This window comes from Lissotriton helveticus, chromosome 6 (assembly GCF_964261635.1).
Source record: "Lissotriton helveticus chromosome 6, aLisHel1.1, whole genome shotgun sequence".
NCBI classification, from domain to species: domain Eukaryota; kingdom Metazoa; phylum Chordata; class Amphibia; order Caudata; family Salamandridae; genus Lissotriton; species Lissotriton helveticus.
Genome location: NC_136067.1, coordinates 1236335559 through 1236361215, shown reverse-complemented (window position 1 = coordinate 1236361215; position 25657 = coordinate 1236335559). Strand labels below are relative to the sequence as shown.

The 25657-nt window shown below is 45.5% G+C and overlaps 1 protein-coding gene across 1 annotated transcript in view; it reads left to right on the top strand.

The window, feature by feature from the left end:
• Positions 1-25657, top strand: part of DZANK1 (double zinc ribbon and ankyrin repeat domains 1) — an 846943-nt gene that overhangs the window by 101810 nt on the left and 719476 nt on the right. Inside the window, exon 2 of the mRNA XM_078648955.1 lies at positions 17513-17638. Within this exon, the coding sequence (XP_078505081.1) occupies positions 17530-17638 (109 nt within the window). The 5' untranslated portion in view covers positions 17513-17529. The remainder of the gene's footprint in view (positions 1-17512; positions 17639-25657) is intronic.

Genomic DNA, 25657 nt, shown 5'->3' with positions numbered 1-25657 from the left:
GTTGGGTAACTGCTGCATAGTGCACACAAACGCGGGACTTCGTTTTTGGCAATATAATTGAAAGCACTGTTACAGGCGGCCGCGGTGCTTTCCCGCATTTGTGTGCACTGTGCAGCAGTTACCCAACGCAGGTCAGAAGGAGTGCAGGCTGCAGCGCTGGCGGCTTTGCAATTTTAAACTACGGCCGCGAGCGGCAGCCACGACACTGGGGACCAAATAAATTATAAAGGCTGCCGCGGCCGCAACGGGCCTCCAGAGCCGGGCGGCTGCCTCAAAAATGGTGCTGCCTGGGGCGGACCGCCCCTCCTCTAGCTACTCCACTGGGTGTAGCCCGAGGCAGAAGGGCTATAAGGCTATTAGAATATTCCACCCACTTAGGATGAGTGTCCTAAATTAAAAAAGGAGAAATAGAAAGACCGTCTTTGGAAAGTTGGAGCAGAAGCTCATTATTAGAACTCATCAACTTAATTGTTTTCATTGGAACTCCCAACATTCCAATATTGTAATCCTTCTTATTTCCCTGCTGCTAATTATTATTATTATTATAATTACATTTATTGAGCGCACAGCTACCCGAAGGTTTCCCGGCGCTAAAGATAAACAGAGAATGAGTGAGTTGAGTGGGAGTAGGATACAGAATTAAGTGTTAAAAAGCCAGGTCTTTATTCCCTTGCGGAATATCAGGTAACATGTTTCAGATCGCAGGGACTGGGGCATAGAGTTCCATAAAGAGGGTGCCAATAGAGCAAACGAGCGGCCGCCCATTTTAGCTCTGTTGACCCGCGGGGTCGTAAACTTGTTTTGTGTAGAGGATCTCAGTGTACGGGATGGAACATACTGCTGGACTAAGGAAGATAAATATTTAGGAGCTTTACCCATTTTAATATGGTGCATTATGCAGAGCGCTTTAAACTTTACTCGGCTCTCAATGCGTAACCAATGCAGCTCGCGCAGATGGATAGAGGCCGATGACATGGCAGGCAAGTTACAAAGAAGGCGGACTGCCAAATTCTGGACCACCTGAAGTTTCTTTGTTACCTCTTTACAAGCACCCAGAAGCAGAATGTTCCCGTAGTCCAAGCGTGAGGTGACAAGGGCCTGGACTACTATCCTCAGGGTATCAGCTGGAAGCATCCACCTGATTTTTCTCAGCCACCTTAAGATGGTAGTGCAGGTGGCAGAGACGTTTACCACGTGTTGCTTAAAAGACAGCTGGTTGTCAAAAATGACCCCGAGGTTGCGAACTGAGGATGAAGGGGTAGGAGTGGGACCCATCTGATGAGGCCAATGTTGAGGGCCCCAAAGCGAAGTGAGAGGGCCGAATAGAAGTAACTCAGTTTTATCGCCATTCAATTTTAATTTATGGCTGTGCATCCAGTTGGCAATTTGCTCCAGCCCGGACTGTAAGGAGGAAGTAGGGAGATGTTTATTGGTGGATAGCGAATAGACGATTTGTGTATCGTCTGCGTAAGAATAGATTGTGAGGCCTGCTTGTTCTGCCAGAAAAGCAAGAGGTCTCACATAGAGATTGAAAAAAAGAGGGCTGAGAATAGACCCCTGGGGCACACCGTGAGGGGAGGAAAAGATGGAGGAGACAGACGAGGAAGAAAAGACTTGAAAAGTACGATTAGAAAGAAAACTAGCAATCCAGGCCAGAGCGGCACCATCAATACCCACAGATTTCAAGGTGGACAGCAGGATGGAATGGGAGACTGTGTCAAACGCGGCACTCAAATCTAGCAGAATGAGTGCCACAGTCTCCCCGCAGTCCATTTGTCTTCTGATAGTCTCAGACACACCAAGTAAAGTGGTCTCGGTAGAGAAGCCAGCCCTGAACCCAGATTGAGAGAAGTGTAAAAGATTAGAAGATTCAACATAGGCGGTGAGAAGAGAATTAACGTGTTTCTCCAGAATCTTAGAGTAACAGGGAAGAAGAGAAATGGGACGAAAGTTGGCAGGGTTATTAGGGTCCGCGTTGGCCTTTTTTATCAGTGGGACCACCATCGCATGCTTCCATTCGTTGGGGACCGTAGCTTCAATCAAAGAAGCATTTAGAAGGTTCAGAATAATTTGGAGTGTGGTTGGAGCCATAGTACGCAGTATTTGTGGAGGCATGGGGTCCAGGGGAGAGCCAGATTTAATTTCTTTAAGATAGTTTTGTAAAAGTGAAAGCGAAATCGGCTCCCAAGAGTGAAGAAAAGGGGCCATGGGAGTTGGATCAAGTGTATCGCTAGGACCAAAATTGGGTAAATAGGACACGAAAGTGGAAGAAACAGTAGAAGTAGCATTGAAAATAGCGTAGATTTTATCTATTTTCTCCAGGAAAAATTTTGCCAGGGCATTACATTGGATTAAGTCCAGACAGGGACCTTTAGGCGCAGAGGACATGCCTGAAAGGTCTTTTACCACCTTAAACAAGGCCTTTGGTCGATTTTGGGCATTGAGTACGGTCATGTTGGCATGATTAGCTCTGGCGGTATCACAAGCAGAATGGTAAGACCGCAAGGCGTCCTTGTATCTTGTTTTGTTAGTCGTGCAATAATTGGAGCGCCAAATGCGTTCCAATTTTTGCAACAGGATTTTTCCGAGCGAAGTGAGTCATTAAACCAAGGGGCCGGAGGGTGATGAATCTGAGATTTATTTTTCTGAGTAGGAAGGCAGGAATCTAGGGCTGATGTCAACCAAGAGCTGACGATGGACACTTCCTTCGTGGTGATAATGGGGCACGTAGGTTTGGAAATGTCAAGGCAGATGTTCAACTTATCCTTGTCTAGTCGTTTCCAATTCCTACTAGCCTTATGAGGGTCTAAACTCGTGGAAGAGTAGTAAGTGGGAATCCTAATTGAAAAATCAATAATAAAATGATCAGACCAGATAACAGGAGAAGAGGAGTGGTAAATAATACACTTGAGATTTGAAATAAGGGGATCTAATAAATTACCTGCTTTATGGGTAGGGCCTGAATTAAGTAAGTGAAGGTCCAAGGCGGCTAAATCCAATAATAGGCGTGTACTTATGGGGCAAGAAACTTGATTAAAATGGATATTTAAATCTCCCACTATAAGGAGATTAGTGGATTGTACAATCAGAGGGGCAATAAGCTCAGGAAGAGCAGAGGCCCATGCAGAGGCTGACCCAGGGGGACGGTAAATAAGGATTCCTGTCAGAGTGAAAGAAGGAGAAAGAAGAAGTTTAAAGATACCTGCTTCGCAACCCGGAAAATCAAGGTCTTCCCATGAACAGGAAAAATCTCTTTTAAAAATAACAGCAATCCCTCCACCCTCCTTGAGAGCACGGTTTCTCCCCACAAAGGTGTAGTTGTTGGGGAGGGCCATGGCGATGTCAGGGCCGGAGCTCTCGTTAAGCCATGTTTCTGTAACAAACATGGCAGCCGGGCTAGATGACTCAAGGAGGTCAAAGATATCTCTCCTGTGTTTAGGGAGAGATCGGTAATACCAGCTGAGAGAAATAACAGGAATAATTCCAGGTCAGTCATAATTAAGGCCTTGGTGTCCTCTCAACTTGCTTATTCCGAGAAAATGCCATCAGATTTGTTTTGATTGTCTCTTAGTTCTTTTGTCTGATTGGAGTATGAGTAATGGATCAGCAGTGTGAAGTATATTGATCTAAAAATCATGGACTTAGGAAAATTGCAGAGAAACTTAGCCAAAATATGAATTTGCCTTGAATTTGGATTGCACCAGCAGTTCTTTGATGCATCAGAACATAAGCATTTATTATAAATTATTAGCTAACGTTTTATAAAACTATTTAGAATGTGTTTTCCAACTCGGGTCTTAGAGACTTCTTTATCTCAGTGCACTGAATACAGATATCGCATAAAATACCCACTTTTCAGGCCCTAGAGAAATATCCTGAATATATAACTTTATGGCTAAGCTGCATATTGTGCTCTAGAAGTTCTGAGAAAATGAAGTAAAATATTAGTATTTGCAGGACCCAGAAAGCATGCTTCCAAATAGACCATTTGTAGGAGAGTAGGGTCTGCTATCCTATGGTCACCCCAAATTTTTGCTTTTTGCTTCACTGGTTTTCGACTTAATGAGGCTGTGGGCCTGCTAATCAGACCCCCAGCCTGCTGTTCTCTTTCTAAATTCACAGACATGTACTATAGGTACATCACCAATTTGGTACTGGACACCTTGTCAGCCCCTATACAGTGCACTATAGGTGCCAAGGGCATAGGTGCATCCAAGGCCTACCAGGGGCTGCAGCATATCTTTTGTCTCCCCTGGCTGGTACTTAAATCGACACAACTGGCTGTTCACACAGCTGGGGCAAGGCGGTGTAATCACCCCTTGCTTAGATATAGTATACCTATGTCTAAACCTATATCTGGACACATATATACCTATAAGTCACTCCTATGGCAGGCCTTTACAATCCTGGAGGCAGAGTGCTTGGTTTTATGTGAGATGGTGCTCTAGCATGAGCTGAGCCTGTCTGCAGTGTTCGGAACCATTTCCTTACTGCTGTTCCAGTGATACTGCCATACCATATACTCTTAAGTGCATTATAATCCTCGCGGTTATTGCTAACTTTTGTTTGGCTTTATCAAAACATGTCGTGTTTGGTGTCATACCTTTTGGAATACTACCCCCTCGCCAATTCTGGTGACGGGGGTACCATTCCACCCTTCTAGAGGGAGAAGACATGTTACTTTACTGAAAACGCGGTTAATCCTAACCAGAGCCCCAGCATCACAAAATGGATGCTGCTGCCACAGACACATGTCTGACCTCCTGCTGCTGGCCGAAACCTGGCAGAAGACGCCTGGACAAAGAGTTTCCTGTCACAGGGAGGTGTTTTACACCACCCCAGACAGGAGATAGTGGATTGTAGCAGGGAGGGTTGAAAGAAACAAGACACTGCCTGGGGCACACAAGGTGTCCCTGGGCAGATTCCAGTCAAACCGGTTCTGGGGCCATCCTGCCCCAATCCTGGCGTGAAACTGGACAAAGGGAAAGGGGTGTAACCACCCCCTTCCCAGGTCCCACCCATAGGAGGGACCTAGCAGGTAATCCAGCCCCCAGATTTGGAATATAGGTGGGAGCAGTGCCAATGCACATCAGATTATCCTGACTGAAACTTATGAAACGAAACTCTGGACCCTTCAACATCCCACTCGACGTGGAAGACTGAAGAATCTCCCTTGTGGTCAAGGAGTGACCACCCTGTGCAAACAGGCACCATCCAGCACCTCGACGTTTGCTTTGTTGCAGTTCCCGCCGGAACTCGAGCGACAGAGATCGACAAGAGCCAGCTTCCCTGCCTTCCAACAGCCCAATCCACAGTCTATGCAGAGCTGAGACCCGTGGAGGCAACCTGAAGCGTGGGAGCGGTCATCTTGAAGGAACAACGAAGCGCTGACCGTGCAGCACCCGAGGCTCCCTCGAGGCTGGTCATTGGAGTCTGAGAAGCTCCAGCCCCGAGCAGCTTGTGCACCGAAGCTCACCCCGCCACACTCGACGAGTACTGCGTGGGGCCCTTTTGCATTTTCCTGCTCGACGCGTTGGTCCGGTCGCTTGCCCCTTGGCTAGTGGACCCAGAACCGACGAACCTACGAATTTGAACAGCTGATCTGGTTGCTCCAGATTGGGACTCGCTCCCCTGAAAAGGAGCACCCGCTCAGACCTTGCTGGTCCGAGTGTTAAGCCTTCTTCGAATCCTGCGTGGGTTGCCTTTGCCAAGGCTTATTGACTCCGATCCGGAAGCCGACACCGCCGACAGCGAGAGCCTTCGTGGGACAGCTCGTGATCCACTCCAGGACATCCTCGGTGCCCCAGAGTCCACGGGGCAGCGGAGACAAGGCACCCGACAACGACCTGATTGCGCCCGACATTGCCTGGTTCCTTCCTGGTCACTGGCTAGTGACCCAGACTCTGTCTCCTCTGCGGATCGCACCGGACACTTCTCTCCTGGACGCCTGCAGCATCTTCATCCTCAGGCACCATCGAACTGCGTGACGAAACCCGACACAGGTTGGCACCTGTGCACCCGCTTCCTGTGGGTGATGTAACTTACTAGCGCCGGTGTTCCCACACTGGTACACACCTCTAGTGCCTAAGTCCAAAGTTTTGGTAGTCCTAGTCCAGTCGGAAGACTCCTTTTGCAATAACTTTGTAACTTTTACGCACCATTGACTTTGCATTGGTGCAAGCCGTGCTTCCTGCACTGCACCCGAATCCCGCGGGCTACTCCCGTCCTAACTGCTGTTAGTCTAGTGTAGTCCCAGCGATTCCCAAGGCCCTAGGCCTTACCCCCAATCGATTAGTGATTGTTATACCACTTTTTTGACATATGGTTTGAGTGGCCACCGGCCTAATCCAAAAACGTGCAACTTGTCTTTGTTATACTGTGCTTTTATTTAAACGCAGGTGCTTCATTGCTCATAAAGAGTAGTGGGGATTATTCTAAGAATAAATACATATATTTTGATAATATATAACTTGTGTGGTGTCCTTTCATTTGATATTACAGGATTGTATATGGTAAAACAGCTGGCTTCACATGTCCTTTGGAGTTAAGCCTTTAAGGCAGCTTAGTCCATGCTACCCCTAGGATAGCTTGTCTATAAGGTTGACTTACAACCACCACTATAAGGGATTGTTTGGACTGATACAGGGTGCCCACAGAACTGTGACATCATACATCAGGCCAACTTCTCACACCATTTTTTTCACTTCCATATGTAAGGCCCATTTCAGAAAGCTTTCTTCACTATGTAGTTGTGACTTAGTCATTAAGGTGATAAATCAAGAGTTAGGGGGCAGATCTCACTGGTCAAACGGCTTCCTGTAAAGTGGCTTCCACCAAGGGGCCCAGAGTGGCATCCTTAGGTGGGAGTGGAGCATAGTTGAGGTAGCCAACGCTGGCAGAGAGGTAGGGTCACAGGATAGTCTGGACCCAGGGCTAAAAGTATTATTTCACCTCAGACCACTGTGAGGCATTTAGCACCTCCTCCGATGCAAACAGAAGATTCAAGATGTTGCTGCGGCCCTCTGCTCCAAGCTAGTGGAGAACCATATCGGGCCGTAACCAGATAACATGTAAAAGGAATGAGACAGCGGGTGGAGGAGGGTTCAAGACATCCATGAGTTCCCAAACGACTAGTGTTCAGGACAGGATACCCCTGATGGCAAACCTGACACAACTACGAGGTGAGCCCTGGGGAGTGATGGTGTGGGACGTTGGATCCCAGAGAGCCTATACAAACAGCCACAGTGAATGACATTTGTCCACCCCCAGACAAGGCTTCAGAACGCCCCTCTTTTTGACGCACAGAGACAGGCTGTAAAGTCTAAGCGATAGGAGGTGTTTTAGAAGAGCTGAAAAGACCAGTTTGAAAGCATGAGGTACACCTTGTAGGAATAGAACAGCACCTAGCGAAAGTGGAGAACACTGCCGGTGGACAGAAAGAGGTAATTGTGCTGTGCCAATTTCACTATGGTCGCATTACCATGGGTGGTTTTGGGATTTATGCAGTATTATAAATGGCTGATTGTATTTGTGGCTTAACAGATGGATGCACGGCCTCTTCTTAATTGAGAGACTGAATGGATTGCATAGTGTGGATTAGGGAGATATTCCCAAGAGAGGGCTCCAAACAGCTGCAAGCATCAGAATCCAGATGTAGCAAGGGGTGTTTTGCAGACTGTTGAACAGTTTTGGCTGGTTTAGCGTATGGTGTGGGTTGGAACGTAATGTGTAAAGAGATGTGAGATGTGAAGAAGTGAAGTACATATGGCTATTTTATATAGAAATATGAGCAGTTTGTACTTTTCTCTCTGTTTGACACAGACCAACCCAGCTGGGTGTTTGTGGAAATAGGTACTGAGAACCTTGTGACTAAGGAGGTAGAATACTGTTAGATGACTGAGAAGCTTGGGACTAGAGAGGAAAAATACTGTTCTGTTGGCAATGTTAGTCACTATCTGGGAGAGGAGTACTGCAGGTTCCAACCGGGTAGGTCATGAAAAGGTGTATTATGCAGCTATTTAAGAGTTGGTAATGGCAGTAGCCATGTAGAATGACTCGAGTTGCATGGGTAAGTTAAACTGTAGATAGAGGGTCCGGACAGATGGGGAGGTTGGCATGCTCTGAGGCAGAGAGGCAGTGGGTGAAGGCAGTATCTTGAGAGTGATGGGCTTTCAGCAATGTAGAGTGTCTCAATGTTTACACAGTTGAGCATGCAGTAGTAGAATCCCGTTAAATGCAGAATTGCTGCGAGAAAGTGAGAAATGTTGAACTGAAGGTAGGAAATAAACAAGTAAATTCAATGAGCAAGGAATGTTTTGTGGAAAAAAGGAAAGGAGGTGGCTTAGGCATAAACCAATAGGAACAGCTTCTGATAGAGGTGGGCGTGGACAGTAATAAGCCCCAGGCAACAGCTCGAGTGCCTGGAGAGATTAGAGGAGACCCGGCCTGAGTGATCTGTTGTGTTGTGTCTGGGTTGATAGGATTGTTGAGTAGTTAGTAACTTGAGGAGAATACAGGATGCTGGAGGAAGAGTAGTAAGGGTAGTTCGAGAGGGCTTTCTTTGGTGGTACTATTAGCTGAAATGTTGGATTCAAAATATTGGTTGTGACATCAGGCATAGTAGTGAATGTTAAAAATAAATAAATAAAAAATAGTAGCAGAGGAGGGTATTTGGCATTCAGAATGCACACTGTAAGCACCCCTGCCAAGTATCGCGCATTGTGGGTTACAGTGACCTATTTTAATGCTTCACCGTTGCATTCCCGCATTGATATGTTAAGGTACATATTACAATAACTCCTCTGTGCACTGCTGGAGGTGCTTTGTGCAGTGCTCACTCAGGAGGTCACTATAAGCATGGCGAGGTCTGCTGCAGATTCCAGGTGCCCTAGGCATTCTGTCAGAGAGCAGTGCCTGAAGCAAGGAGTGGTGACTGGGTGGCTAAGAATACCGCAGTCATCAGCCTGGGCCTGGCTTGTTTTCATTTTGGTCACACATCCTCCTCGTGGCATCTGAACCCTTAGTGGGCAGCACTGTTGAGACACTCCAGCAAGACATGGACATACAGACCCTCACCACTAGAACAAGCGTGGCTGCAGCAGCATGGCAGTGACACTTGTCTTCATGTGACTTCTTTAGTGCCATGCACCTGTCACTTGAGTGAGGGCAGTAGATGAGGGTCAGCTCATCAACTGTCTGCAGGCAGTGGCACCTCAGTGCTTCAGGTGAGTAGAGTGGGTATCTAGGGACACTGAACATTTGTGCACTATGCACAGAATAAACTCAATAACCTAAATACATTTAAAATGTAGAAATTGTTACTGAGAGGCGTCTGGTGGTTCTGTTCACTCGCTGTGGTTTGTGATGCTCTGTTTCATGGGTTTTACATAGGTTTTCAGGATTTTTGTAGAGCATCTCATTACTTAAAAGTGGGTAATTTGTGATATTTATCTCTTTTAATGGGTTTCCTTGCTTGGTTTTATCAGCAAAGTGTCACTCACTGCAACACACCTTTAGTAGTAGAATGTCACTCATGCACACACTGAAATCATGGAAATGTCACACTTAGGAATTGTGTAAACTTAACAGCTATGTGAGAGTGGGTTCAGGGCTTAGGGCAAGGCAGGTGGCTGATGTGGCAATACCAAGAACCTTAAGTAAGGTACAAATCTGGAGCGGTGCACTCCCAAGTTGTCTTCTTTTTCCAAATAAAAAGACTGATCAATTCCTTTGGGTGAAGTAATCCTTTATTTCATATATCATCAAGAACACATGAGCTCCAGCCAACGCGTTTCGTTCAAAATGTTGAATTTCGTCAGGGCTGAAAGAATTGTGACATAGATAACATCAGTATACACATGCACAAGCAGTGATCCACAACTAAACAGTGACACATACCAATTTGGTGTTTGAACAGAGAACACATTAGACATCAAATAACTTACACTTGACACTTTTAAAAACACAAAAAATACAAAAAATCACAAATAGGACACTAAGTAAAAAACAACACTCTACACTGGACTGAAACGGTATGCAGCGTTTAGAACGCAAGCATTACCACGGAATACCTTTACAACGCGGGCGTAACAACGAAAGTTGTTACCACGCATTGCGCTGGGGGGCGCTCAAGGATAGTAAATGATTTAATTTACTATCCCAACACCTTCCCTACTATCCACGGGGACTGGTGTTGGAATAGTAAATTAAATTAATCAATTTTGCGCCCCCCAGCGCAATGCGTGGTAACAACTTTCGTTGTTACGAACGCGTTGTAAAGCTACGCGTTGTCAATGTATGCGTTCTAACGTCATACATCCGACTGAAACAACATCACTAAACAAATATGCTCTAGTATCCAGTATGCTGCCTGCTTGTTGTCTGCTAACTGTTGCTACAAAACATCTGTGGGGCATGTTTGAATTTAGTTCGCACAAGCCAGAAGCAAGATGTTTTTCAAGAGTCTACATGAAAGATAGCCGAGTAGGGGACTTTGATGGTGGTGTTTTTGACACAAGCTAAACGTCTAGAGTCCAAAAGTGTGACATGTGCAAATTGATAAATAACGAACACAGTCCAAGGAAGATATGAGGATTGGGAATCGGAGTCATAACATAAGAGGATGTCCAAACGATAACAACAAACAGAATAAAATATCTATAATGGAAAATGTGGGGTGGGGAGGTAAGGGGGGGCTAAAGAATTCTCAGTGGGTCCAATTGTACAGGTGTATGCTGAAGCCGGGTGGGAGCTTGGTGGTACAGTGTAAACAAAACCAAATAGGCATAGTAACAAATACATACCACAGTGTTGTGGAAGCGGTAGGAAATCCGATGGTTCTCCAATTATTTAAGCTGATGGTAAAGCATGAGATGCATCAATATCGCATGAAATCCTGAATATCATGGCTCAAAGTGTGACTCACAGTGCCGTGTGGGCCACCCTGATAAGGGCCCGATTTATGAACCTGAGTTAGATGAGAAAAGCCTTCCATGAGTGTTGTGACATTAGGAGACCACGTGGCACAAAATCGGACAGCTATAAATGTAGAAAATGCAGAGCAAGCTATTCTGAATGATTTGAAAATAAGTGGGGGTTGCAATCAAGACACAGGTCTCAGATGTAAATCTAAGTTTGTCCCACACAGTGGCTACAACCCCAACATTGAGAAATTTGGTGATCAGATCACACTTGAGTTACGAAAGATTGAAAAAACTAACAAGCACACACCACACCTTTCCTTCAATCTATCTAGGAGGGAAAGGGAGGCCCTACAGAGATTACAAAACAACACAAACATTGTAATAAGGGAGGCAGACAAGGGGGCCAACGTCGTGGTGATGGATATACAGGATTACATGGGGGAGATCTCCCGGCAATTGAGTGACCAGCAGTGTTACAAACCTATCAATTTCAATCCCATTGGTGAACTACAAGTCACCATCAACAGGAGACTCTCCGAATGGAGGGATGAATGTCTGCTAACTGATGATGAGTTTAAATACCTACATGTTGACAATGCACTGTTTCCATGCATATACATCTTCCCAAAGGTGCACAAGGGAGGCAAGCTCCCCCCGGGTAGACCTATCATCTCATGGGTAGGATCACCAACTGAAAGACTGTCTGAATTTGTAGACCTATCATTGCAGAAACATGTTACAAATCTACCATCTTACTTGAAGGACAGCAAATACATCCTGGTAAAGTTTGAAGGATTTCCATGGTCAGATGAATTAAGATTTGTCACATTGGATGTAGTAGGATTATATACATGTATCCAAAACGATTTCGGTATGTTGCCACTACCTGGACAGAGAGGGGGCAGATCGTTATTCCTACAGCAACAGTTAGCAGACAACAAGCAGGCAACATACTGGATACTAGAGCATATTTGTTTAGGGATGTTGTTTCAGTCCAGTGTAGAGTGTTGTTTTTTACTAAGTATCCTATTTGTGATTTTTTGTATTTTTTTGTGTTTTTAAAAAGTGTCAAGTGTAAGTTATTTGATGTCTGATGTGTTCTCTGATCAAACACCAAATTGGTATGTGTCACTGTTTAATTGTGGATCACTGCTTGTTTATGTGTATACTTATGTTATCTATTTTACAATTCTTTCAGCCTTTACGAAGTTCAACCTTTTGAACGAAAGACATTGGCTGGAGCTCATGTGTTTTTCATAATATTTGAAATAAAGCATTACTTCACACAAAGGAATTGATCAGTCTTTTTTAATTGAAAAAAGAAGATAACTTGGGAGTGCACCGCTCCTGATTTGTACATTGTCTAAATTTGCTTGGCAGTTTGCACCTCACAGCGGCAGGTACAGGAGCTGTTTGTGCACACCATCTCCAATCATCATTTTCAATAATTACAATTGGAAGTAAGCAGAGAGGTGTGACTATTGTGGTCCGCCGCTGGTTCTTAGCCATTGTTAACCTTAACCCCTTCGGCGCTGATGACGAGCTCAGCTCGTCATCAGTTGCGCCGCTCGCACGCTGATGACGAGCTGAGCTCGTCATGTAACGCGGCTTTTTAAAAAAAAGCCGCGTTACGCGAAAATCGCCACAGCGCGCATGCGGTTAAGTAAGGTGATATAGTCCACCATGCAGGTGCCTAGATGTTCAGATGTACAAGGGTGTCGGTCCTGCTCTCTGAGATGGGAATGCTTTTGATATTTGATATTTATTGATTTGTATAGCGCTGAATCACCCATGAGGGTATCTTGGCGCTGAGGGTGGAGGAACATCAGAGCTAAGGGGAGGATTTAGAAGAGGTGGGTTTTTAGCATCTTTCTAAATTGGGCCAGATTGAGTCCTGAGCGTACCTGAGAAGGCAAGCTATTCCAGAATAGGGGGACAAGATATGTGCCTTTTTGATTCTGGGAATGGTGAGCAAATGCTCAGTGCTGGACCTGAGAGTTTGTGCAGGGGTATAGGAGGAGAGCTTGTTGGTGAGATACATGGGGCCCTTGCCATTACGGGCTTTGTGAATAATACAGCCTATTTTGAACGTTACCCTTTTCTTTATGGGGAGCCAGTGGAGTTGATTGAGGAGGGGTCCAGAGGGTGTTCTAGATGGGACATTGTTAGTGAGTCGGGCAGCAGCATTCTGCACCACTTGGAGTTTATTAATGGCGCTTTCGTTGGCTGAAAACAGCAGGGCATTGCAGTAGTCAAGCCTACTCAATGTAAGGGCCTGCATGAGTGTTTTGTTTGTGGAGGAGAGTAAGAGGGGGAAAATCCTTCGCAGGAGGCCAAGAATGTAGTAGCAGGAACCTGCAATAGTGTTGGCATGTGTGTTATGGGTGAGTCTGTGATCAGTCCTAACACCCACGTTCTTAACCACCTCCTTGGGAATAGGGGCGGTTCCGATCTCTTCCAGCCACCATGTAGGTGACCAATAAGTGGTAGCTCCTCCAAACAACATGATTTCCGATTTGCCCCCATTAAGTTGTAAATAGTTGTTACGCATCCAGGCAGCGATAGATTTTATGCCTTCGGAGAACAACAGATCGATGTTGGGTGTGTTTTTATCAAAAGTTAGAAGGAGCTTTTGTGTATGAATCTGAATTGTGGGCATGATCCTTGGATGAGGTTGAGTGGTTGAAGAGGTGAATGTACCTAAAAAGTAGTAAGAATAAAAGGACGTACAGAGTGTGTCACAAACATCATTGAGTTGATGAGGGTTGCTTGGTCGTGGTCTAATTAGCTTGAAATTGAAGCAGTATTTTTATTTGAAACTGGTGGTCGAGATGGGAGGTGACTGGCTATTTAGAGACGTGGATCAGGGAGTAAGTAAAGGGTTTAATTTGGGAGAAGACTAGAACGCCATGTTTCATATGACTGGAGTTAAGGGGATCCCAACGGGCTGGATGGGTGGCAAAAGTGGGTTTGGGGAATATCCAGCTGCTGGAATTTCTAGGTTGAGGATTAAGTTGCTGAGGGCCCTGTGATGTGGGACTGGAAGCAATATTTTCCAGGTCTTCAAGCAACGCCTCTTACACTGCTGGAGAACGTTCTATATTGATGTATTCGAGGGAGGACTCAGATGAGGACTAGTCGTGTGAAAGGGTGTAACGGTGACATTGGTACTGTATACTAATCTACAAGTGTATTTTAATCTTTAACTTTGGACGCATTGTCTGCCTTTTTAGAAACAATTCCCCCTAACACCCGGATGATTATGGGTGCTGATTTCAATACCCAATACGAACCCCTTAAGGGTCAGGCACCTGACACTATGTACTATGAAGACCATTATTGGTCAATCCCAGAATCTAGTCTTCCGCCTGTTAATGCCTGGACCCCATTAGCATTGCAAACAAATGCTCTTTGTTTAAAATTTTCACTCCGGGCTTGCAATGGCCGGTTCCCGGCAGGTACTGCTTCCAATATCACATTCAATAGACTAGGATCTACATCGATTATCTATTATATTCTTGTTGATACTGGTAGCTGGGATAGAGTTCTTGAATTCAATATCTGTCCCCGTAGCGATAGCGGCCATAACGCCCTGCATATAAACATCTGCCTATTAACGGACAAAAATCATGTTTTAACACCTGGGAATGTAGCCCCCGCCCTAGTCCAAGTAAATAGAGGGAGAAGGGTGCGTTGGGGGGGACCTCATACTCTCCCAAGAAAAGCTGGCCAGCCTGTATCAGATTGCACTCCCTTTTTTTGCAAAAGCAGATTCCCTAGCGACCAAATCCAGTTCCCTGGATTCCAAGTTAATCATCTGTGAAAACCATAAAGAATTAATAGATACTTTGGCTCCCTTCTTTCTTAACCATAGTATACCAAGGGATAAGCCCAAACCTAGTCATCAATGGTTTAATAGTAATTGCAGAGTTGCTAAGCAGAATTTACTGAAAGCAATTAAGAGTAATACAAGGATAGATCTGTCGGAAGCACGGGCCGCCTATACTTGGGTATTGAAACAGGCCAAAAAATGCTGGGAAAACCAGAAGTGGGAAGACATCAGGGTAGCCCTGCTAGCACGGGATCTTAGAGCTTTTTGGAATCTGGTCAACGAGGGCACTAGGAACCATAAATCAGCCATCGAGCCAAATATTAGTGAGGATGTTTGGGTTGCTCATTTTGAACCCCTTTACGCTTCACCAGTTAATGGCTCCTATAATTTAAGGGAGGGAGGGCAAGAAGAACCAAGAGGGGTCACTGGGCCACGTATTTAACTAAGTGAAGTTAAGTTTGCACTGGAGAAAATAGCCCTGAATAAAGCACCAGGGCTGGACAGAATACCTGGAGATCTTTTCCACAGTGAAGTCTCAGTTTGGGGTCCCTATCTTACCTTGTTTTTTAATGCCTTATTGGAGGGCATCCCCATGCCCGCTACGGGGGCGGGGGCTGAAATTATACCCATTCTCAAAAAAGGGTCCCCACTTCTGCCATTGAATTACCGGCCCATAAGCCTTTTGGATGTAACCCAAAATGTTTTCGCTCGCGTTCTCCTTGAGCGCCTACATGGATGGATGGAGGAATACAACATCCTAACACCACTCCAAGCTCGGTTCAGAGCACGGACATCTTCGGTCGACCAGATTTTCAGATTACAAATGATTCACTGAAGATCGTGAGTATAGAGAGTGGCACTCTATACCTAATATTTGTAGACCTGAAATCTGCGTTCGACCTGGTCCCCAGAGAGAAGCTTTGGTCGATCCTCTTGGAGATGGGGGCCCCGGATTACCTTTGCCATTTGTTTGCCCTCCTGCATGAGGGCAATTACGCTCAAATCAGGTACGGCAAATATGGGAACCTAACCTCCCCAATCCCAGTTAAGCGAGGAGTCCGCCAGGGATGTGTCCTGGCCCAACACTCTTTGCCTTATTCGTTAATGGGCTTATAGACCATCTCAATAAAGGCCCTAACATTGATGCCCCCAAACTGGCAGGGCGTTGTGTGCCAGCCCTGATGTTTGCAGACGACACCTTGTTGCTGGCTAAGTCCCCAATGGGTATCCAGAGGACGCTCGACAACTTCGTTGTCTTCTGCAAACATCGGGCCTGGAGATAAATCTCCAGAAGACCAAATACATGGTCTTTAATGGTGGCAAAAGCACACGCAGCAATCCAACCCTGGGGGGCCAACCCCTCGAAAGAGTGGTGGTGTTTGACTACCTTGTCATCACCTTGACGGAGAGTATGGACTGGGGAGCGCAGATCAATAAGTGCAACTTGAAGCTCACTCAGGTGTCGGGAGGCATCTACAAATTTTTCAAGGGGGCAACACATAAGTAGGTCTATGCACCCATGGAAGCCTACAGGGCACAGGCAAGAAGTGCTGCGTTATATGGTGCAGAAATTTGGGGCCACTGTGCACTCTTATCTCTTGAACGCACTGAGAATGCGTTCATTAGGCAGCTTCTTAGCCTCCCAAAACCACACCACTGATCCCGTTGAGAATGGACCTAGGAATCAGATCCATTGCAGAGGATGCTGCACTTAGACCATTAACCTTCTGGAGACGCTTGTGGAACACTCCCGAGCTAGCCCCGTATAGTGAGGAACTAACTGAGATATTGGGGCTGAAGAGGGTGGGCAAGATACCCTGGCTGAGACACCTTAAGGCGCTATGTGTGGAACTGGGACGCGTTGACCTTTGGGATGAGCCCCAAACCGTGTCACAATCATTAAGTAGGAACACACTGGTGACTGCCTATAGGGAATACCGGCTGTCCAAGATGATGCGTAGCTCTTCATCGGGACGGTTGACAAGTGATTTCCTTACAATCAAAAATACCTACCAGGCAGAGTCCATCCTGGATAGCATCCAACCAGTGTTGGCAAGAAAATAGTTTCTACAGTTCAGGCATGGGTGCCTCCCCCTACGATTGTATGTCAAAAAATGGGGGGGGCAGGTGATGATTAAATGCCCTGCTTGTGGTTTACTGGACGAAACAGAGGTGCATGTTTTCTTCCAATGTGATTCCTATAGGTCGCCAAGAAGACGCTGGCTTGTACAAATTTGTAAGAACTTGGGCACAAGACACTTTAGAGAGGCCTATAGAATATTGAAAACTGAGCTGCACCTCCCAATAGTTTACTCAGTTTCCCGCTTTTTATTCTCAATGTGGTGCATGAGGAGGAAGTTTCTGGAGCCTTCTCCTTAGTGGCCGAATGTAGTATACGGTCTGCTCAGGCCTGCTAACACTTTTTGACCTATGGTATATAACTTTTAACTGTGTTTCTTTTAAAAAGAGCTTCTGCTCCTGTTTTATGAATTATTTTATTACCCTTAGTGGGTTTTAGTATGGTTTTTAATCTTTCCTTGTGTAAAAGCACTGACCATATGCCCCTGCACTTTATTCTAATTGTTTATTCTATGGCGACTGGATGTAAAATTGTACCAATGTTTGCTGATTCCTGTGCTAATTTTATATGTTTTATTCATTCTTGTGACGCTTTTATGGTCAATGTACCGAAATAAAGCTTTTCAAACGAAACGACGGTACTGTATACTAATCTACAAGTGTATTTTATGTTTTTCAGTATTGAACTCAACTAAAATGACTGCAGGTTCGATCTCAGTGCCTCAAATTATACCTCTGAGAGTACCTCCTCCTGGAAAAGCGAAGCATGAAATCGATACAAACACACTGGTCGAAATCAAGTCAGGTAAGAATAATTAATGCAAGTGGTGAATCCAGATTTTAAAAAATGAGGGTTTTCTCTCTAAACATTATATACAGTTGTATAAAATGGCCTATCGTTGAAACGAAACACAATAAAAAACAAAACTCCAACGTGCATAACTTTGGAATGGAGTTAAATGAAGTCAGTGCTCATTTGCACCATATTTGTTGATGTTCAAACACAGTTTTTTTCCTGTCCGTATTAAATAAGAATGTTGGTCTGGTCAAAAAATGAGGGAAACAGATTGTGAAACAATTGAAAGAATAAGACCTATATATAGCTTTCAAATATTTTTTTATATTTAGTAAAGTTGTTAGAAAACGAATAAACACTTTTGTCAACTCTGTCGCACAGTTTTAGTTTTCCCCTGCAATATAATTCTAGTGAACCTGAGTAAAACCAAATCCCACTGAATTTTTTAAGTATAGGCTGCCGCTCGAGAGTTTCTGTGCCGTTTTACAGGTAATAGCTATGATGTTAAATCGGGGAGTGAGGTTTGCCGGGGTAGCCTTCTCAGCCAGCCTTTGACTGAAGAGAATAGAGACGTTGGTGCTGCTGGAACGTAGCCATTCAGTATAAAAGTGTTTTGAGCAGTGACATTTAGTGGTCAGAGTTTTTACATGTGCAGCAGTGGTAGAGAGCAGCAAGAAGCAGCATTATGGCATGTGCAGAATTGTAGTCCTAGGGAATATACCTGACGCTGACGTCATAGCAGTTCAGATTTGTTGTTCGATAAGATCAGTCCATTTCCTGTCTACCCTAGCAACTGACTCCGACATAGGCTTCGGATTTACAATATGATGTTAGTACTGTTGGATTCAGGCTTTGTAAACTACCTCATACGGGCTTGGAAACTCAAAATCTACTAAAAGGGTAAGATTTTCGGTCAGTCCTGACTTTTTTAATAGTTCAAGTGGCAAATTCCAAATTGGCAAAGCATGTCACCATACCTGCCAACCTGTGACATCTTAAGAACCTGTTCTTGACCAACAGGGAAGAAAAGAACTGAAAGCCTTTTACGTTGTTTTTTAAACTACCACTTGCTCAGGCTACACCTGGACTCCATCTGCAGGAAAAGAAAAACACTCCCCAGCTGTCTCTCAGCCATCAGTCCATCTCACCATGTCCATATGCCTGCTTGTCAATCTGATCCTCGGCCCTACTGAGTTACTGGCAAAACATTGTCCGCTGGACAGTGAAAGGGCTAATCGACCTATTTTGAAAGGGAAGAAAAATGTATTTGCTTAATGTCTTATTGTCTAATTTTGGAAAAACATGGCAATTTCACTTAAATATGTCTTTTTGGCGGCACTAGCGCAACAATTATAATTGCTTTATGTTAAAAGTTTCTATAATTCCCTGTAGGGCCAACACCTAAAATGTGAAAGACCACAAACTTAATTTTTTGCATGAGGGTAAATTATATGTAAGGTTTCCTCAAGTTACTTCATACAAAGGATAAACTCATATGAGAAAAAAAGACCATACCGTTGTACATTGAGTGTTTCCAGTGAGACAGTTGATAGAGCAGTCAGAGCAACCTCCACCTCTTTTGATTGGTTGTCATGTTTTGTATGTGTCGCGTACGAAAATATCTGAGCCCTGTTTCCATTATTGCTAAATTCCTTCTGAAACACAACGACTCGCCAGCATTTGCATAAAGTCTGTTATAAACTTGCAAGTCCATTCCCTACCCTGATAAGGAGCTGCCATCTTCTTTGTCCTTCTTAAACAGAAGCTTATTTTCAGAAATACCACCCCATGTCGCTTTTTTCAAGACCAAGGCAATTTTTAAATGGCCGAAAGAATGACTAAATCTTCTCCCTTCTGTATTTATATAGTTGTGTGTGCAAATGTATGATTGTTTGTTTTTTTCTTTTCTACATTTTTTTAACACAGAATTTTATAAAGTTTTCAGTGTTGATACAGTTTGTGTTACAGCATTATGGCTCTCATAGTATTCCGTGTAAACAAGAGCAGTACATTCATGACCATCCTAATAACTTGTTCAAACAGCAAAACTGCCAAGATTACCATTACAAGGTATAGATGTAGATATACAATCTGTGGAAATGGGAAATATGAGCGAAGCTGAGTGGAATCAACCCAGTATGCTGTATACATGTACAAACAAGTTGGTGCTCATAATTCTGATAGTATTATCAACTTTCGTATAATGAAGTCCTAAATCTGTGACAGAAATAAATAAATAATAATAAAGAACTATGCTACTATGAACAAGGTGTCTGTTCTAATTCCATTGGGGGGAGTGGGGCGTGGTATGGGACCTCCCCCGGGGGGAGGAAGTAATGAAGGAGAGGGGGAAAGGTAGGTGTCATGTTCAGGAACATATTAATCATCAGAGACATCCATGTATTGTGTCTTAAATAGTTCCAACATTTGAGCCCATTCCAAAGATATCGGTTTCCTCCTCAACCCTCGGTACTCTTCGCGATGCAATGCCTCCCTCTCAGCAGTAGCCCATTGTACAACTTTTTCCTGCAATTTCCCTTTTCGCGGGGCCTTAGCTGATTTCCATCGTTGTGTGATGAGCCTTTTGACTAGCATGAGAATGAGATTTCTAAAACGGCACAACACTTTTGCCTTCTTAGGAAGTGGAAAGAGCCCGAGGAGGCAGGCCTCGGGTGTTCCAGGTGGAACTCTCAGAAAGGTATATGAGGCCCTGTAGAACCTCCATCCAGAAGTCCACAAGGACAGAGCAGGTCCAAAACATGTGAATAAAGTCTGCCTCCGGGTTGCGACAAAGAGGACACTCCGATGTGGAATTGGGGTACATACGGTGTATCACCTGTTGTGTGAGACAGGCCCTTTTCAGGACAAACAGTTGAATTCTTTTTTAGTCGAGCATTGCGGGAGACGCGCCTGGGACAGTCAAGAACCTGTGGACATCAGTGAAGTCCCTGGACACCTCTGCCTCCCATCTTTGATGAAGAGTTAGTAAGGAAACTCCCAGATGGGACCTTAGGCCCGATACAGCCATCGAACCAGATTACTACCGTGTCCCATTATGTGTATTGATTGCAATAATTAGAAGGTCGGAGGTTCCATCTGATCCAATAACCAGTATCTTCGCACATAATGCATGACCGCAGCGTGTGTTAAAAAGAGTGTGGGAGAAGCCGAATAGGTTTACACAAATTCTTCATGCGGCATTAAGGTTCCATCCAGAAATAAGTCCCCTACAGCTGTCGCACCGGATTCCACCCATCCCCGTAGGCTAATGTCTGACAAAACTCCTCGGGCAAGCCACACAGAGGTATATTCGGGGCATATGGCACAGATAAATTAGCCTACTTCAGCGCCAGTTTTCAATAGTGGAGTGCAATATGTAGAAGAAATGGAGGGTTTTTCATTTTAGTCACTCCAGGGCATAATAAGGATTGGAGCATCCCAGCCCGTAAGTGAGTGGGCGAATAACCTATTTCAAATAGATTATGACCATCCAGCCAATAAGCCAACTATTGTAATTGAGCCGCTATAGAATATGCTTTAAAATCTGGCGCACCCATTTCGCATTCAGTACTCGTTAGTTGTATTTTGGCAAGAGCCAATCTATGACGGTCCAGTTCCCAAATTAAAGAAGTTAGTAGTTTATCCAGTGCTTTATAAATCCAGCAGGACGTGCTACTGGAAGATTTGTGAATTGATACAGTAGTTTAGGGAGCATAACCATCTTAGAGACAGCCACACGTCCTGCAGTAGTTAAAGGTAAAGTATTCCAGAACACCACTTGGGATTTGAAGTTATTAAGTGCTCGGACAACATTTCTATCAACTGTGTCCGAAGTGGTTCTGTAAATATTAATCCCTAAATACTTAAAAGTAATGGGTTCCACCCTAAATTGCAGCGGTCTAAATTGTAGTGTAGTGTAGGGAGTGTGTATGTGTCAAATATAGCGCACTCGCTATCTAAAGACTGCATCGACCATGATGCTCCTGGGGCACACCTGCTGGTGGGTGGAGTCGGAGTGCGACCCATTTTGTACTTTGATAGGCTCCCTTGAGCTTGGGCTGACGAGCTCGGATCCCGCACCCGCGCCGTGAGAGGTACATACCTGAGAACATTTGGCAGCCTGCACAGCTAACCCCGAATACCTACACTCTGCTGACGAGGAACAACTATTCCGAAACACCGGTGTCCAGAGTTGGTGCTGCAACCTTGCTACGACACACTTTTCTTCAATATAGCGCACTCGCTATCTAAAGACTGCATCGACCATGATGCTCCTGGGGCACACCTGCTGGTGGGTGGAGTCGGAGTGCGACCCATTTTGTACTTTGATAGGCTCCCTTGAGCTTGGGCTGACGAGCTCGGATCCCGCACCCGCGCCGTGAGAGGTACATACCTGAGAACATTTGGCAGCCTGCACAGCTAACCCCGAATACCTACACTCTGCTGACGAGGAACAACTATTCCGAAACACCGGTGTCCAGAGTTGGTGCTGCAACCTTGCTACGACACACTTTTCTTCAATATAGCGCACTCGCTATCTAAAGACTGCATCGACCATGATGCTCCTGGGGCACACCTGCTGGTGGGTGGAGTCGGAGTGCGACCCATTTTGTACTTTGATAGGCTCCCTTGAGCTTGGGCTGACGAGCTCGGATCCCGCACCCGCGCCGTGAGAGGTACATACCTGAGAACATTTGGCAGCCTGCACAGCTAACCCCGAATACCTACACTCTGCTGACGAGGAACAACTATTCCGAAACACCGGTGTCCAGAGTTGGTGCTGCAACCTTGCTACGACACACTTTTCTTCAATATAGCGCACTCGCTATCTAAAGACTGCATCGACCATGATGCTCCTGGGGCACACCTGCTGGTGGGTGGAGTCGGAGTGCGACCCATTTTGTACTTTGATAGGCTCCCTTGAGCTTGGGCTGACGAGCTCGGATCCCGCACCCGCGCCGTGAGAGGTACATACCTGAGAACATTTGGCAGCCTGCACAGCTAACCCCGAATACCTACACTCTGCTGACGAGGAACAACTATTCCGAAACACCGGTGTCCAGAGTTGGTGCTGCAACCTTGCTACGACACACTTTTCTTCAATATAGCGCACTCGCTATCTAAAGACTGCATCGACCATGATGCTCCTGGGGCACACCTGCTGGTGGGTGGAGTCGGAGTGTGACCCATTTTGTACTTTGATAGGCTCCCTTGAGCTTGGGCTGACGAGCTCGGATCCCGCACCCGCGCCGTGAGAGGTACATGCCTGAGAACATTTGGCAGCCTGCACAGCTAACCCCGAATACCTACACTCTGCTGACGAGGAACAACTATTCCGAAACACCGGTGTCCAGAGTTGGTGCTGCAACCTTGCTACGACACACTTTTCTTCAATATAGCGCACTCGCTATCTAAAGACTGCATCGACCATGATGCTCCTGGGGCACACCTGCTGGTGGGTGGAGTCGGAGTGCGACCCATTTTGTACTTTGATAGGCTCCCTTGAGCTTGGGCTGACGAGCTCGGATCCCGCACCCGCGCCGTGAGAGGTACATACCTGAGAACATTTGGCAGCCTGCACAGCTAACCCCGAATACCTACACTCTGCTGACGAGGAACAACTATTCCGAAACACCGGTGTCCAGAGTTGGTGCTGCAACCTTGCTACGACACACTTTTCTTCAATATAGCGCACTCGCTATCTAAAGACTGCATCGACCATGATGCTCCTGGGGCACACCTGCTGGTGGGTGGAGTCGGAGTGCGACCCATTTTGTACAAAGAAGGAAAAGGCCACTGATTTAGAAGCATTAAGGCACAATCCCGAAATTTCCCCAAATTGTTCAAACAGTGATCTGCAAAATAGAGCAACATGTCATCTGCATACGCCAAGACAGAGTGAGATAGCTGACCTCCGGGATGCCATATGGTGCCATTATGTGTCATAGCTGTTGTTACAGAGGTTCGAGAGCAAGCACAAACATCAAGGGTGACAGCGGGCAATCTTGCAGTGTACCCGATACACATTATATGCTGCAGAAATATTAGTGCCGGTCTTGGCTCTTGCCGTAGGTCTAGTGTTAAGGAGCTTAACCTATTCAATAAAAGCTGGGGAACCCCATATTTAACCAGTGTGGCCAGCATATACGACCAGCTAAAAGAATCAAACGCTTTATATCTAAGGAGAGGCAGCCTTCATGGGGGGAGTCGGTGTGGGCAGAATGCAGAAGGGCGTGAAGCAAAGCATGTTCAAGGGAGTACTACGTTTAGGCACAAATCCACATTGGTAGTGTGAATTAGAGTGGGGAGTAAGGGAGCAGTCGCGCCGCCAATAACTTACTAAGAATTTTGTACTCCGTATTAAGGATTGATAGGGGCCTATATGCCGAGAGCTCCATAGGAGTTTTCTAAGGCTTCAACAGAGAGATCACTATCGCCTCCCTGGTCATAGGGAGCAAGGCACATTCATCCAGAGCAGTGGTGTACAGTTGGAGCAGTTTAGGGACCATGGATGCTGTTAAAGTGGAATAAAATTCAATGGGAATCCCATCCAAACCCGGGGTCTTGTTACAAGCTATTCCTCGTATAGCACTACGGATTTCAAGAGCGGTCAGGGGGGCGGCTAAATCCTCAGCCTGGGCTGCCATGATACTAGGAAGTACCATCGCCTCCAAGAATGTAGTGGTGGCATTGTGAGGGGGAGCATCATAAAGAGTTGTATAATAATCACAAAACTTCTATTAATGTCCACTTGTGCGGTGAGCAATTCGTAGTGGTTATTATGTATGACTAGAATAGGTGTGGGGGAGGGTTGTGGTCTAATTAACTTTGACAATAGCTTACCAGACCTGTCGAGTCAGCATGAGTACGCAGCATGTACGCATGCAAATCTATCGCCCTCAAGGGCTCCAATAACTCAGGATACCTGATTCTGGCTTCTTGGAGGTCGGGCCCTTTCTCATCATCAGACTGAGCAGCTATTTCTAGCGCTTGCAATAAACTCTCTTGGTCCGTAAGATCCCTTATGCTTCTCGCCAAATCCCCACCAATGTCCCCATAGAGACACCTCGGATTATTACCTTGAACGCCTCCCATTCAACAATCCTAGAGGATGCCGAACACTAGTTATCTGTAAAATAAGTGGTAACGGTAGTAGCTAAAGTATCCCAGTAAATCTGGTCTTCCAGCTGTAGCGGTTGTAGGTGCCACGTGAGAATCGGTGCAGGAGTCCGACCCCAATTAAGTTCCAACTCCTGGGGATTATGATCGGAGATTGTTTTGCCTAAATATGTGGTACTCGTCAACATAGAGAACAGATCTGGGGAGCAAAGAAAATTATCCAAACGTGTGTACAAGGAAATTGGGTAGGAATAAAATGAGTATTCACGCATACCAACATGCGGCATCCTCCATATATCCAACAATCCCCATCCTTTCTTCCAATTACTTGAGTTGGTCGCTTGTGTGGTGGCAGCTACGTTGGACAAGGGGTGGTGTGACCTGTCAAGATCCACATCAAACACAGCATTAAAATATCCACCCAATATCCACAGGTAGTGTGCTCAGTCTGACAGGGCTCTGGAAAGGCGGGAAAGGAAAGTATCTTGGTCCGTATTGGGAGCATAAACCGACCCCAAGACCACCCGGATACCATCCAGCATGCCCTGTAATGGTATATATCTTCCCTGGTCATCAATCCTACTATCCGACAGCGAAAAAGGGAATCCTGATAGCAGCCAAATTGCCGCTCCACTGGAGAAAGCAGAATAGACAGTACCATACAATTGTCCCCTTCATCGTCTCTGTACTTTGGCAAGTTCAGAAGAAATTAAGTGTGTTTCTTGGAGACATACTATCTGTGCTCGACGATGGTGTAATCGGGCAACTATGCGATGTTGCTTCTGTACAGAACCCATCCCCCGTATATTCCAAAAGATAACAGTATATGATTTTGCTACAGACATAGCATCCAATCACCTGTCCCATCCCCCTCACCCCCCCACACACACCCAACCCCCACATCCCCAG